Raw genomic sequence first — 14,232 nt, 5'->3', positions numbered from 1 at the left:
TATAGTTTTTTCCCTCAAATAAAAGCATGATAGCAAATGTGATAATAAAGTTAAACAAATAAATTGACTTGCATTTTAGAAAGTGTCAAACAAAGGCACAGCAGAAGAGTTTTGCGTCGCTGAGCAACACACGCCAGTGTTTCATTACTGAATCAACCAGCCGTTTGAATGAATCAGTTGAATTAATGACTCAATGACTCACTTGTACAGTGATTTTCCATCACCTACTGGCGATTTTAGGTTTATATTTAAAGTATAGTTTCACTTATTTCCCCAAAATCATTTCAAACATCAACTGCAGGTTAAATGCATTCATGTCCTGCAGTAAATGCCTGTGCAAATGCACATAAATTTCACTTCAGATGCAGATTCTCTGCCACCTCTTGCATTACAAACACATTTTGTTGATTCTGATTTCATTTGACTGGTATACAATTTATTGATGACATCTAAGAATTTGACAAAAAGGATGTTGCATACATTTAATTAGGTTAGGAAAAATTGGCCCATAAAAGGTAAAAATCAATTTAAACTTTTTGGGAAAAGTTAATTTCTGTTACTCCTACAAACTAAGCACCGCAAAGAATATGAAGACTATCAAAAGCTTTAGGAGTCAACTGTTAATGGCAGTCCTAAACCTGCAAAAACACCAGCACAGTAACACCCTCAGCTATATATAGTCTAACTATCGTTGTCGACAAAATTCCAGAAAATATCGAGATATCATTTTTTGTCTTTTGAAAGCACACAAAACGTTTATTTTTTATTTGTAACATTTAATTTATTTTTAAAAAATAAAAAAAGTCTTAAAGACATTAAGCCCTGAGAGGCTCTGAAGCAGCACAAATGAATACATTCAGCCACTGAAGCATTGAGAAGTTTGATTCTCCGGCGTACAGCAGGTGGACTGTAGATCATGTGGATACGAAGTACAATTTGGGCCACAAGAAGCACCAGCCAAAGCCCTGTAAGTGCAAATTCAAACAGATGGAGAGCGTGAATACTGCGGACAGTAATGCTGTTTCCCCAATTGACGTCACATATACCAACACACACACACACACACACACACACACACACACACACACACACACACACACACACACACACACACACACACACACACACACACACACACACACACACACACACACACACACACACACAATACAATTCATTCCTGAGCTCATGTACAATTTGCAAAAGCACCAAAAAATGCACAGTAAAGCAATGCATAAAGAAAGTAACAATAGTATTAATATATACAGATTTGAATGTTTCTTATTGATTAGATGTGATTATGCCTTGTGTATATTTTATATAATCTCTTATACATTAAAAACTATACAATCAGATCATCTTAGAAACATTCATGATCTCTTATAGGCTCATATTCCTTTATCAAAACTTTAGTCATCAGACAGAAGTATGATAAAAATACAGTGCATATACAACATTTTAGCTCATATACAATGCAGAATATATACAGATAATGTTTAAAAATTCCCATTCAGATCTATAAATGGATGCAATGTTTTTGGTACAGGCAAGTTTGATTTAAGGACACTAAATTAAAATTTAATTCAATAAAGTAGTTTATCAGCACTCACCATGTCCTATATATAGCATGCACAGTTTGAGCGACTGTAAATATATAGAATTATTTACTCTGGATCTAAAAAATATGAAGCAGTAATACCTCTTTTAAGCTTGCTAAAATGTTATTTTGTCTGATTCTGAACTTTGGTGATGACTGCTGTAAACCTGGCAAGGATGAGCAGTAACACATGGAGTCATTCTTTTTAACTGTCAAGCTCTCTGGGATTTTTTAAAATCTTGTACTATTAAAATAGCAATTAAAACTTCACCTGGCAGCTCTCATTAGCAAAAGCTAACAAAAACAAGGTTTGAATGGCTTGTCTTCCCTTTCCAAAAAAAAAAAAAAGGCTAAAAGTAGCATAGTCCAGTTGTTGCATTATAATTCAGTTAAATATTGAATAGCTTACTGGCTATTTATATAGCCATAAAATCAGATTTTTTGGCACATCCTCAAAATGTTGAACAGATAATGTTGTAACTAGTAGCTGTAATTAGAGACTGTTTAATAAAGATCTAAGTGAATTCAAACAGTGTTAAGTACTCATGATAACAAATAATAAAACGCTTATGGTAACATATGAATGTCAATGCTAAGAAAATGTTGCAAAACCTGTTGGCTTATGCTATAAAACTTTTAGCATTGGTTCAATACTATAAAAAGAAAAAGTGTGTATTTCAAAAGCTATTGAGTTATGCATAAGTTGACCAGCTATTTTGGTAAAGCAGGTAAAATCAGAAAAACAATTTGTTTAATGCCGAATAATCTAATTTAAAGGTGAAATGAATTCAAAAGCTGCACTTTTTTTGCTAAAATTGATGCAAGAACAGTATATATTGCTTGTACACATACATCACAGAGACTTTTAAGTGTCATTAATATAAGAGCCATTCACATTTTCATCTTATTCTAAAATCCAAATCTGAAATCCTTAAGCAATGTCTTTCAGATGAACAAAAGCACAACAAATGATATATATGTGACCCTGGACCACAAAACCAGTCTTAAGTCGCTGGGGTATATTTGTAGCAATAGCCAAAAATACATTGTATGGGTCAAAATGATTGATTTTTCTTTTATGCCAAAAATCATTAGGAAATTAAGTAAAGATGATGTTCCATTAAGATTTTTTGTAAAATTCCTACTGTAAACATATCAAAATGTAATTTTTGATTAGTAATATGCATTGTTAAGTACTTATTTTGGACAACTTTAAAGGTGATTTTCTCAGTATTTTGATTTATTTGCACCCTCAGGTTCCAGATTTTCAAATAGATGTATCTCGGCCAAATATTGCCCTATCCTAACAAACCATACATCAATAGAAAGCTTATTTATTGAGCTTTCATATGATGTATACATCTCAGTTTTGTAAAATTTAACCTTATGACTGGTTTTGTGGTCCAGGGTCACACACACATATATATATATATATATATATATATATATATGCAGCTCTGTGACATATGTGCTATCAGGGTTGTAAGCGTATATGTGCAAGCAAAGGTGAGGGATGAAGTCTGTCAAAACGTAACACAGTCCAAGTAAAGTTAGTATTTCGAATATCCATACTTGTTGAAACTGGTGGAAACGAATATAAACTGTACTATGATCCAACAATAGGCCCTTTCCAAAAATGTAGCAGTCTGCGATATCCCATGAGCTATAAGCTTGACCAATTCAGATCAGAAGTGTCCAGAAAGTCTGTGGAAAATAAGCTAGAGGAGTTGTGTCCATTCATATGTACCACCCCAGGCCCCTCCCCTCCAGTCCCGCCCATTCCGAGCTCCATCCAATCCATAGGATCGGGGGCGGAGTCTATCAAATCTGAATGCGAGTGACTGGAAAAGCTCATGTCACATGTATCCATTGGGGAGCGTGGGTGGTCTAGGATACTCGGCGTGCTGAGCATTTGGTTGTGGAGGTCAACAATTAGCGTCGTCGGGCCTCCTGGCTCCACTCCCAGCAAAGGTTTGCCGGTAGTGCTTTCCAGGAAATCTTCAAGACGCCCACCTCCTGTGTCACAATTGCTGTGCGCCTTAATTGAAGAAGGCCGAGGTTCTAAAATTAAAGTTTTGAGGGGCCTATCAGAAGAATGGGAAAGACCGAGAGGGGAGGAGCTTGAGGAAAGGGGCGTGTTGGGGCGGAGCCTTTCAAGAACAGGATCAGGGGCAGCTTTGAAATTCTCAGAGATTTCTGTAGGGTGCAGGAAACAAAGCATGAGTGTGAGTAGCTATACACTTGACTTTGAATGTAAATGGATCTTAAAATAAGTAATCACCTCCACGCTGAATCAGAATGTCAAACAGGTCGTCAACCTGCTGATGGCAGCCATTCTCCTGCAAGAACATCAACAATTTTAGATATGCCAACATGGGGCTACTGGGATCTTGTTCAATAATCAGATCTTGGATCTGCTCCCTGCAATTCATGAAATCTTTCAGCAAACAAATTAAAATGGGAAAACCAGTCCCGGATCAGCCCCAGGTGGTGATAAATCATAGATTTCAAATGTTAATATGAAAAGAAAACATGTTAATTTTGCAGAGCAACAACAGAAATTCAATTGCAGATGGCAGACGAGACAGTACCTGATGACAAAGAGCTATAGGTGAACACAAGGAGAGGTGCTGGTCCAAACTCAAACACATCTCCTCCTGACAGACAGATATGGATGGATATTAAATGATTCATTCTGTCAATATTTTCACGGAACACTAACAGATTCATTTTGTTGAATTTTCATGCAGTTAAAGGGACAGTTCAACCAAAAACTTTAAATCCCGTCATTAGTTACGCACCCTTGTGTCGTTCCAAACCTTTAAGACCTTCGTTCATCTTCGGAACACAAATTAAGATATTTTGGATGATATTCAAGGAAGTTCCGACCCTGCATAGACAGCAACGCAACTAACACATTCAAGGTCCAGAAAGGTAGTAAAGACATTGTTAAAATAGTTCTACGAGAATCATTTTTGTGCTCAAAGAAAATAAAAATATTGACTTTATCTAAGAATTTCTTCTCTTCCGTGTCAGATCCGTTTCTGTGATTGCTAGTTAAATTATACTGAATTCTTTTGGTGTCAGCATAATCAGAGAAATTATTTCCTGACTGAGAAAAGTCAAGTGAACACAAGCCAGAAAGCACTGATAATAGAAATCCAACATCTTTGTAGTAACGTTAAGATTCATGTTGTTTTAACACTATGACGTTAAGGGGTCAATGGATGCCCATTTTCCACAAGTTGATATGATTCTTTAGGATTTTAATTAAAAATAAATAACATTCATTCTTTGTTGAAAATTTTTCAATGGTAGTGTAAAAAAACATGTAGGGGTGACAGTGTCAGAAAGCTCTCAGATTTCATCAAAAATATCTAGATTTGTGTTCTGAAGATGAACAAAGTTCTTATAAGTTTAGAACGACATGAGGGTGAGTAATTAATGACAGAATTTTCATTTTTGGGTGAACCATCCCTTTATTCTCTATGAACTATCTTTGTAGTTTACAGGACAGAAATACACCAAAACATTACATGTGCACCATAAAAGTAGTCTATGTTATTCATGCACTATATTTTAAGTCTTTTGAAGTCTGAACTCCTGAATAGCAGTACGCATTTGAGCTGTTTTTGTGGTGCCAATTTGATGTTTTTTAAGTCTTTGGAGATTAACAGACAAGGTCACCACTGAACTATATGAAAAAAATGCATGAAAGTACTCCTTTTGTGCTCCACATGAATTTTTTTTTTTCACTGGATAAAATAACAGCATGATGGGAAGAAACAGATGTAATATGAGGAAATAAGGAAAGGATTTGCAGTCAGATTAAGCAGAAATAGTAAGAATCATGATACCATGCCAAACTATCAAAACAGATAACACGCATGTTGCAATAAAGTCTTAAGATGTTAGCATAAACAAGCTGCGCTCTATTTATATCACAGACATATAAATTCGTACTCCACTAACAGAATCTGTGCCATATAGCAGTCTAGACACAACTCCTATTAGAATTCCTGTCTCGTTTGACATAGATTTTGTTATTTAGCTTTAGAACAGATTCTTGCTGGCCCCAAGACAGTCTTTACATAGAGTACAGACACAAACATAAGCTCTGCTCCAAAACCCTTTTTTGTAACTCTTTCCAGCTTTACACAGTCAACAGTTCTTAATCTTAGGTGTTCTGAGATCTCTTTTGCTCGAGGCAGGCTTCACATCAGGCAACGCTTCTTGTGAAGAGCAAACTCTAAATTTGTGAGTGGTTTTTTTTACTGGACTCCAGGTTATTCACAACTACAGTTAGCTTCTTGGGAAGATTTTAGAGTAGGGACACAGTTTTTTCATCTGGACTGTGAATGTTTGCAAGGTTTGCTGTGTTCAATACAGTGTATCATTACTTAAATACTGTACACTAGCATTTCAAAGTTTGGGGTCAGTAAATGTTTTTTTTTTTTTTTTTAAAGAAGTCTCTTAAAACAGTGTTTTAGTGCCACGTGAAAAAAAAAAACACCTACAATTACAAGAACAAAGTTGAAATATTATGAGAAAAGAGTCGAAAGTACAGTTGAAATTACAAGAATAAAGTCGAAAAATTTTGACAATAAAATCAAAATATTTTGAGAATAAAGTCAAAGTTACAAGAATTCATTTGCAGCAATTATCAGATTAAAGTTATAATATTTATAAGCATATTCTAGCCTATTGCGCATACAAATCACCTGGATTGGGAGCACCGCGAGATATTCCAATGTCTCAGCTTTCAAAATCTGTCAGTTTATATATATGTAATAGACAATATGTCTATTACAATAATCTGTTTTTTAAGCTCTTTAATGTTTAAGCCACATGTAAATCAGTCATCTTTCTGACTACAGCGAGACATTCGTTTAATTCAATTAGGCTATACTGTTCTCGAAACATTCCGAGTTTATTCTCGAAACATTTTGACTTTATTTTTTGAAACATTTTGAAACATTTCAATTTTTTTTTTGCTGGAACCATTTTGACTTTATTCTAGAAACATTGGGTTTATGCTCAAAATATTTTGAAACATTTTGACTTTATTCTCGAAACAATTTGACTTTATTCTCGAAACATTTTTACTTTATTCTTAAAACAATTTGAAACATTTCAATTTTTTTTTGCTGGAACCATTTTGACTTTATTCTAGAAACATTGGGTTTATGCTCAAAATATTTTGAAACATTTTGACTTTATTCTCGAAACAATTTGACTTTATTCTCGAAACATTTTTACTTTATTCTCGAAACATTTTGACTTTATTCTCAAAACATTTTGACTTTATTCTCAAAACATTTTGACTTTATTCTCAAAACATTTTGACTTTATTCTCAAAACATTTTGACTTTATTCTCAAAACATTTTGACTTTATTCTCAAAACATTTTGAAACATTTCGACTTTATTCTCGAAACATTTTGAAACATTTCGAGTTTATTCTTGAAACTTTTTGAAACATTTAGACTTTATTCTCGAAACATTTCGAAACAATTTGACTTTATTCTCAAAACATTTTGACTTTATTCTCGAAACATTTTGACTTTATTCTCGAAACATTTTTACTTTATTCTCGAAACATTTTTACTTTATTCTCGAAACATTTCGACTTTATTCTCGAAACATTTTGACTTTATTCTAGAAAAATTGGGTTTATGCTTGAAACATTTTGACTTAATTCTAGAAACATTGGGTTTATGCTCGAAATATTTTGAAACATTTTGACTTTATTCTCGAAACAATTTGACTTTATTCTCGAAACATTTTGACTTTATTCTCGAAACATTTTTACTTTATTCTCGAAACATTTTTACTTTATTCTCGAAACATTTCGACTTTATTCTCGAAACATTTTGACTTTATTCTAGAAAAATTGGGTTTATGCTTGAAACATTTTGAAACATTTTGACTTAATTCTAGAAACATTGGGTTTATGCTCGAAATATTTTGAAACATTTTGACTTTATTCTCGAAACATTTTTACTTTATTCTCGAAACATTTTGACTTTATTCTTGAAACATTTTGACTTTATTCTTGAAACATTTTGACTTTATTCTTGAAACATTTTGACTTTATTCTAGAAAAATTGGGTTTATGCTTGAAACATTTTGACTTAATTCTAGAAACAATTTGACTTTATTCTCGAAACATTTTGACTTTATTCTCGAAACATTTTTACTTTATTCTCGAAACATTTTGACTTTATTCTTGAAACATTTTGACTTTATTCTTGAAACATTTTGAAACATTTCGACTTTATTCTCGGAACATTTTGAAAAATTTTGAAACATTTTGAATTTATTCTTGAAACATTTTGACTTTATTCTCGAAACATTTTGACTTTATTCTCGAAACATTTTGACTTTATTCTCGAAACATTTTGACTTTATTCTCGAAACATTTTGACTTTATTCTCGAAACATTTTGACTTTATTCTCGAAACATTTTGACTTTATTCTCGAAACATTTTGACTTTATTCTCGAAACATTTTGACTTTATTCTCGAAACATTTTGAAACATTTCGACTTTATTCTCGGAACATTTTGAAAAATTTTGAAACATTTTGAATTTATTCTTGAAACATTTTGACTTTATTCTCGAAACATTTTGACTTTATTCTCAAAACATTTTGACTTTATTCTCAAAACATTTCGACTTTATTCTCGAAACAATTTGACTTTATTCTCGAAACATTTTGACTTTATTCTCAAAACATTTTGACTTTATTCTCAAAACATTTCGACTTTATTCTCAAAACATTTTGACTTTATTCTCAAAACAATTTGACTTTATTCTCGAAACATTTTGACTTTATTCTCGAAACATTTTGACTTTATTCTCGAAACATTTTGACTTTATTCTTGAAACATTTTGACTTTATTCTTGAAACATTTTGAAACATTTCGACTTTATTCTCGGAACATTTTGAAAAATTTTGAAACATTTTGAATTTATTCTTGAAACATTTTGACTTTATTCTCGAAACATTTTGACTTTATTCTCGAAACATTTTGACTTTATTCTCGAAACATTTTGACTTTATTCTCGAAACATTTTGACTTTATTCTCGAAACATTTTGACTTTATTCTCAAAACAATTTGACTTTATTCTCGAAACATTTTGACTTTATTCTCGAAACATTTTGACTTTATTCTCGAAACATTTTGACTTTATTCTCGAAACATTTTGACTTTATTCTTGAAACATTTTGAAACATTTCGACTTTATTCTCGGAACATTTTGAAAAATTTTGAAACATTTTGAATTTATTCTTGAAACATTTTGACTTTATTCTCGAAACAATTTGACTTTATTCTCGAAACATTTTGACTTTATTCTTGAAACATTTTGACTTTATTCTTGAAACATTTTGAAACATTTCGACTTTATTCTCGGAACATTTTGAAAAATTTTGAAACATTTTGAATTTATTCTTGAAACATTTTGACTTTATTCTCGAAACAATTTGACTTTATTCTCGAAACATTTTGACTTTATTCTCGAAACATTTTGACTTTATTCTCGAAACATTTTGACTTTATTCTTGAAACATTTTGACTTTATTCTTGAAACATTTTGAAACATTTCGACTTTATTCTCGGAACATTTTGAAAAATTTTGAAACATTTTGAATTTATTCTTGAAACATTTTGACTTTATTCTCGAAACATTTTGACTTTATTCTCGAAACATTTTGACTTTATTCTCGAAACATTTTGACTTTATTCTCGAAACATTTTGACTTTATTCTCGAAACATTTTGACTTTATTCTCGAAACATTTTGACTTTATTCTCGAAACATTTTGAAACATTTCGACTTTATTCTCGGAACATTTTGAAAAATTTTGAAACATTTTGAATTTATTCTTGAAACATTTTGACTTTATTCTCGAAACATTTTGACTTTATTCTCAAAACATTTTGACTTTATTCTCAAAACATTTCGACTTTATTCTCGAAACAATTTGACTTTATTCTCGAAACAATTTGACTTTATTCTCGAAACATTTTGACTTTATTCTCAAAACATTTTGACTTTATTCTCAAAACATTTCGACTTTATTCTCAAAACATTTTGACTTTATTCTCAAAACAATTTGACTTTATTCTCGAAACATTTTGACTTTATTCTCGAAACATTTTGACTTTATTCTCGAAACATTTTGACTTTATTCTCGAAACATTTTGACTTTATTCTCGAAACATTTTGAAACATTTCGACTTTATTCTCGGAACATTTTGAAAAATTTTGAAACATTTTGAATTTATTCTTGAAACATTTTGACTTTATTCTCGAAACATTTTGACTTTATTCTCAAAACATTTTGACTTTATTCTCAAAACATTTCGACTTTATTCTCGAAACATTTTGAAACATTTCGAAACATTTCGAGTTTATTCTTGAAACATTTAGACTTTATTCTCGAAACATTTTGAAACATTTTGACTTTATTCTCGAAACATTTTGAAACATTTTGACTTTATTCTAGAAACATTTCAAGTTTATTCTCAAAACATTTTGAAACATTTTGACTTTATTCTCGAAACATTTCGACTTTATTTTTATTTTTAGGCTCACCAAGGCTGCATTTATTTGATTTAAAAATGCAGTAGAAACTCTAATATTGTAAAATATTATACATTTTTTTTCTATTTGAATATATTTAAGGTAAGATTTTAAGTTTAAGTTTAAGATTTATTCCTGTGATGCAAAGCTAAATGTTCAGCATCATTACTCCAGTCTTCAATGTCACATGATCTTTCAGAAATCATTCTAATATGCGGATTTGCTGCTTAAGAAACATTTCTTATTACTATCATGTTGAAAACACTTGTTGCGTAATATTGTTTTGTGTACAATTACACTTTTTTTCAGGATTCTTTGATGAATAGTTCAAAAGAGTAGAGTTTATTTGAAATGAAAAGGATTTGTAACAATGTTAAAGACTTTACTGTCACTTTATCAACTAAACAAATATAAATATAAGAAAAAAATATTAATTCATTAAAAAAACGTACTGATCTAAAACATTTGAACAGTAGCATTTTGTTAGTCAATTATTGTAATTAAACAGAAGAGCCGATTTAATGCAAAAATGTATTTAAATCCAAAGGGTTCACATACTTTTGCTACAACGCTACATTAGAACTTCTTTAAAATGGCGCACATTACAAGGCACAGTAATGTAAATGATGGCTAGCACACTAGGTTTTGGAACAGATCTTTAGTACGTACACAAACAAAACACTTACGTTGTTGTTGTTGGGAGATGAGGGGACGGGTTCGCTGTCACTCATGGAATCCACTTGAGAAAAGAACGGTTGGATATTGGCTGGTGATGAGATGGATGTGCAGCTTGATGTTTTGTAATTGGTTGTCACATTTAGGTCTGGCTTCAGTGCCTGTCAAAGTAAAAACATGCATCTCAATTAGTCCCAATGTTAATGGGCTAATAGCCCATGCCTGCAGCCCTCATTTGAACACCAGTGACAGTGATTAGTCATTAACTTTTTAATAAGTGGGTTTAAAAGCCTCATAATCGTGTTCAATGACTTGTCAAGAATAAGTAATGTTGCTTCATAGATATCATTCATTTATATGGAGGAAAGATGGCCATTTTATGCAAAAGTTCTTAACATTAACAGCTTAAAGAATGAATCCAGTTGTGACTCATCTTTTTTACACAAAATCATTTGTTCATGTATGTATTCCTTTTTTGAAACTGTATTCTGTTTTACACACCATTACAAAAAACATACTAAAAATACCAAAAGTGGCTTTGTACTTACCTTTTTAATTGGCTGTTTCAAAATGACAGTTTGTATGGGCTGTTCTGATTGGTTGTTTTTGTTAAGAAATTCAGTCACTGATTGGTTGGGTAACATGGTGGGTGTAGACTGCAGTCTCTGAAAATAACATAAACATCAAATGATTACATAATAATTGTATAGATTTTGACACCTCTAAGCACTGAGGCACAAGTTTTATCTGAGTGGTTACTTTGCCCTGGGTGCGGCGGCCTCTGGCTGGCGCCTCTGTGTTTTGATTGGACAGTGTTAGCAGGAACTGGTTGCCATTGCTGTCGGTCACTATGGTGGGGCTGGAGTTTGAGTTCACTACATCCACTGGGAATGAGGAAACAGGACTTGACTGCTGGTTGGTAAGAGCTTGAGGCAACTGCCGGAAAAATGGAAAAGAAGAAAGGTTAGCAAAAAACATGAGATGTTCCATGATTTTCCATTACAATAAAAGTTCAATGTCTGACTACTGCTGTGCCAAATGTAACCCCAGGAGGCTACAATGTTGTGCTTGGGTGTCAGGGGAAAAGTTCAGTGGAAACATTATATAAAATCGTTTTTCTCAACAACAAAAAAAAAAAAAAGTACTCTGAAAATACTGTGCCAGCCAGGGTTGCCAGGTCTGAGTAATAAAACCATCCCAACCAGTACACAAAAGTAGCCCAATGCCATTTCTGGGGAAAATGTCAAACTGCACCAAAATCGCTCAAAAATCATGTTCTGGGGATTTGTGCGTTTCACAACATATATTTATAATTTATTAAAATGTTTTAATTTATTTAATGTGTTATGTGCTTTTGTTATTTTTATTAGTATTTATTTATTTATTGACTTCCAGTAATTTTACTTTTTACATTTTAGTTGCCAATGCAACATTTCTAATATGTAATTTAATAAAAAATGCTTTAATTCAATAAAAATGTTTATGAGCTTTTGTAATTTTTATTAGTACTTATTTATAGTTTTATTTATTTCAAGTAATTTTACTGTGTAAAATTTTGTTGCCAGTGCAACATTTCTAAGTTTTCCATTTAAAATTTGTAACTGAATGAAAATGTTCTAATTGAATAAAAATGTTTCTGTGCTTTTGTCATTTTTATTAGTATTTATTTATTATTTCCAGTCATTTTACTGTGTAAATTTTAGCTGCCAATGCAACATTTCTAAGGTTTTCATCTAACAATTTTAATTGAATAAAAATGTTCTAATTTATTAAAAATGTTTGTTTTTTTGCATTTCTATTAGTATTATTTTTAGTAGTATTATTTTTTTTATTATTAGTATTATTATTTTATTAGTTTTATTTATTTCTAGGTATTTTACTGTGTAAAATTTTGTTGCCCGTGCAACATTTATGAGTTTTCCATCTAATACTTTTAAATTAATACAAATGTTTAATTTAATAAAACATGTTTGTGCTATTGTAATTTTTATTAGTATTTATTAGCTTCAAGTAATTTTACTGTGTAAATTTTAGTTGCTAATGCAACATTTCTAAGCTTTCCATTTAATATTTTAAATTTAATAAAAATGTTTATGTGCTTTTGTCATTTTTATTACAATATATTTACAGTTTTATTTATTTGTCAACATTTGTAAGTTTTTCATCTAATATTTTGAATTTAATTTACAAAAAAAGTTTAGTTTTAGTTAGCGGTTGTTACCCTGGCTTATACTTTGAGAAGTTGGGTCCTTCATAAAGGTATCACGACTCAAAGCAGTCAGGTTTTAGTTTTGGAACTATTCTTTTAATTAGATGACAATTAATACAATTAATCTAAAAAAGGAAATTGTATGCTGTGGAAATTTCGCACTGACTTGTTTCTGTTGGTTGTGCGTCTGTTTCTGAGTTTTCCTCTTCCTCTGATGTGTCTGTTGCTGTAGGTTGCGCTGATTCTGTTGCATTATGAGCTGCTGCTGCTGCCGCTCCAGCTCTGTTGCTGTCACTGTCCTTTGCTGCAGCTGCACCTGCGTCTGCCCTGATTGTGGGAACACTTGCTGCTCTGTCACCATCTCGCTGTCTTCAATCACCTCTATGACCTCTTGCTTTATGGTTGCTCTGACCACATCCATAGCGACACCAGAAAGTTGTTCTTTCATTTGGACGGGTACGGCCACCCGTTTGCCCTCCAGTTGCGAGCGCAGCGATTCCACCAGCTGCTGCTTCTGCAGCAACATGCGTGTGAGTTCCTGAATGCGCCGGTCCTTCTCCTGCAGCATCTGGTCCTTGTCTGTAGGGGGCGCCCCAGACTGGGACAGCAGACAGCAGGAGGACGGAGACGTCCGGCTCCCGGGCTCTTCTTTAATGCAGATCGTGGCGGGGAGAGGAGGAGAAGGTTGCAAGGAGAGCTGGGTAAGAGGAGAGGTCACCTGAAAGGAATAGGAAACACAAAAATATGAGCTATTTTAAATACTCAAAAATCTTTGAGAAAATAGTTACAATATGTAACTGTATAAATGTATTAATTCCATACTTTAGGAATCATTAGAAAGAAATAATAAGAAATCACTGATTGTGCCTGCAAAGCCAGAATATTTTATTCTAATATAAATGGATATTTTATTCTAATAAATATTTTTAACTAAATAAATACATTTAAATGACAATTCATGTTATATTCATATTATACACAGATGTAAAGAATTACAGAAGTGTATTATTATTTTAACTTTTTAATTATTATTAATAAAATCAAGTATTATGATATTTCATGATATCAGCAGATTTTAATTTCATTTTACTGTTGCTAAAGTCTAGGATAATTATTATTTTGAAGTAAAAAAAAATGCTTACATTTTTATTAATAAAATAA

At 31.9% G+C, this 14,232-nt stretch overlaps 1 protein-coding gene across 1 annotated transcript in view; it reads right to left on the bottom strand.

The window, feature by feature from the left end:
* Nucleotides 1–717: 717 nt before the first annotated feature.
* mrtfaa (myocardin related transcription factor Aa) overlaps nt 718–14,232 on the bottom strand; it is a 62,134-nt gene continuing 48,619 nt past the window's right edge. The window contains 7 exon segments of the mRNA XM_073842588.1: nt 718–3,793; nt 3,879–3,936; nt 4,189–4,254; nt 10,874–11,023; nt 11,411–11,527; nt 11,622–11,798; nt 13,238–13,789. Of these exon segments, the coding sequence (XP_073698689.1) occupies nt 3,261–3,793; nt 3,879–3,936; nt 4,189–4,254; nt 10,874–11,023; nt 11,411–11,527; nt 11,622–11,798; nt 13,238–13,789 (1,653 nt within the window). The 3' untranslated portion in view covers nt 718–3,260.

This window comes from Garra rufa, chromosome 1 (assembly GCF_049309525.1).
Source record: "Garra rufa chromosome 1, GarRuf1.0, whole genome shotgun sequence".
Taxonomy (NCBI): Eukaryota; Metazoa; Chordata; class Actinopteri; order Cypriniformes; family Cyprinidae; genus Garra; species Garra rufa.
Note: the sequence above shows the minus strand (reverse complement) of the source record. Positions and strands in the feature narration are given on the sequence as shown.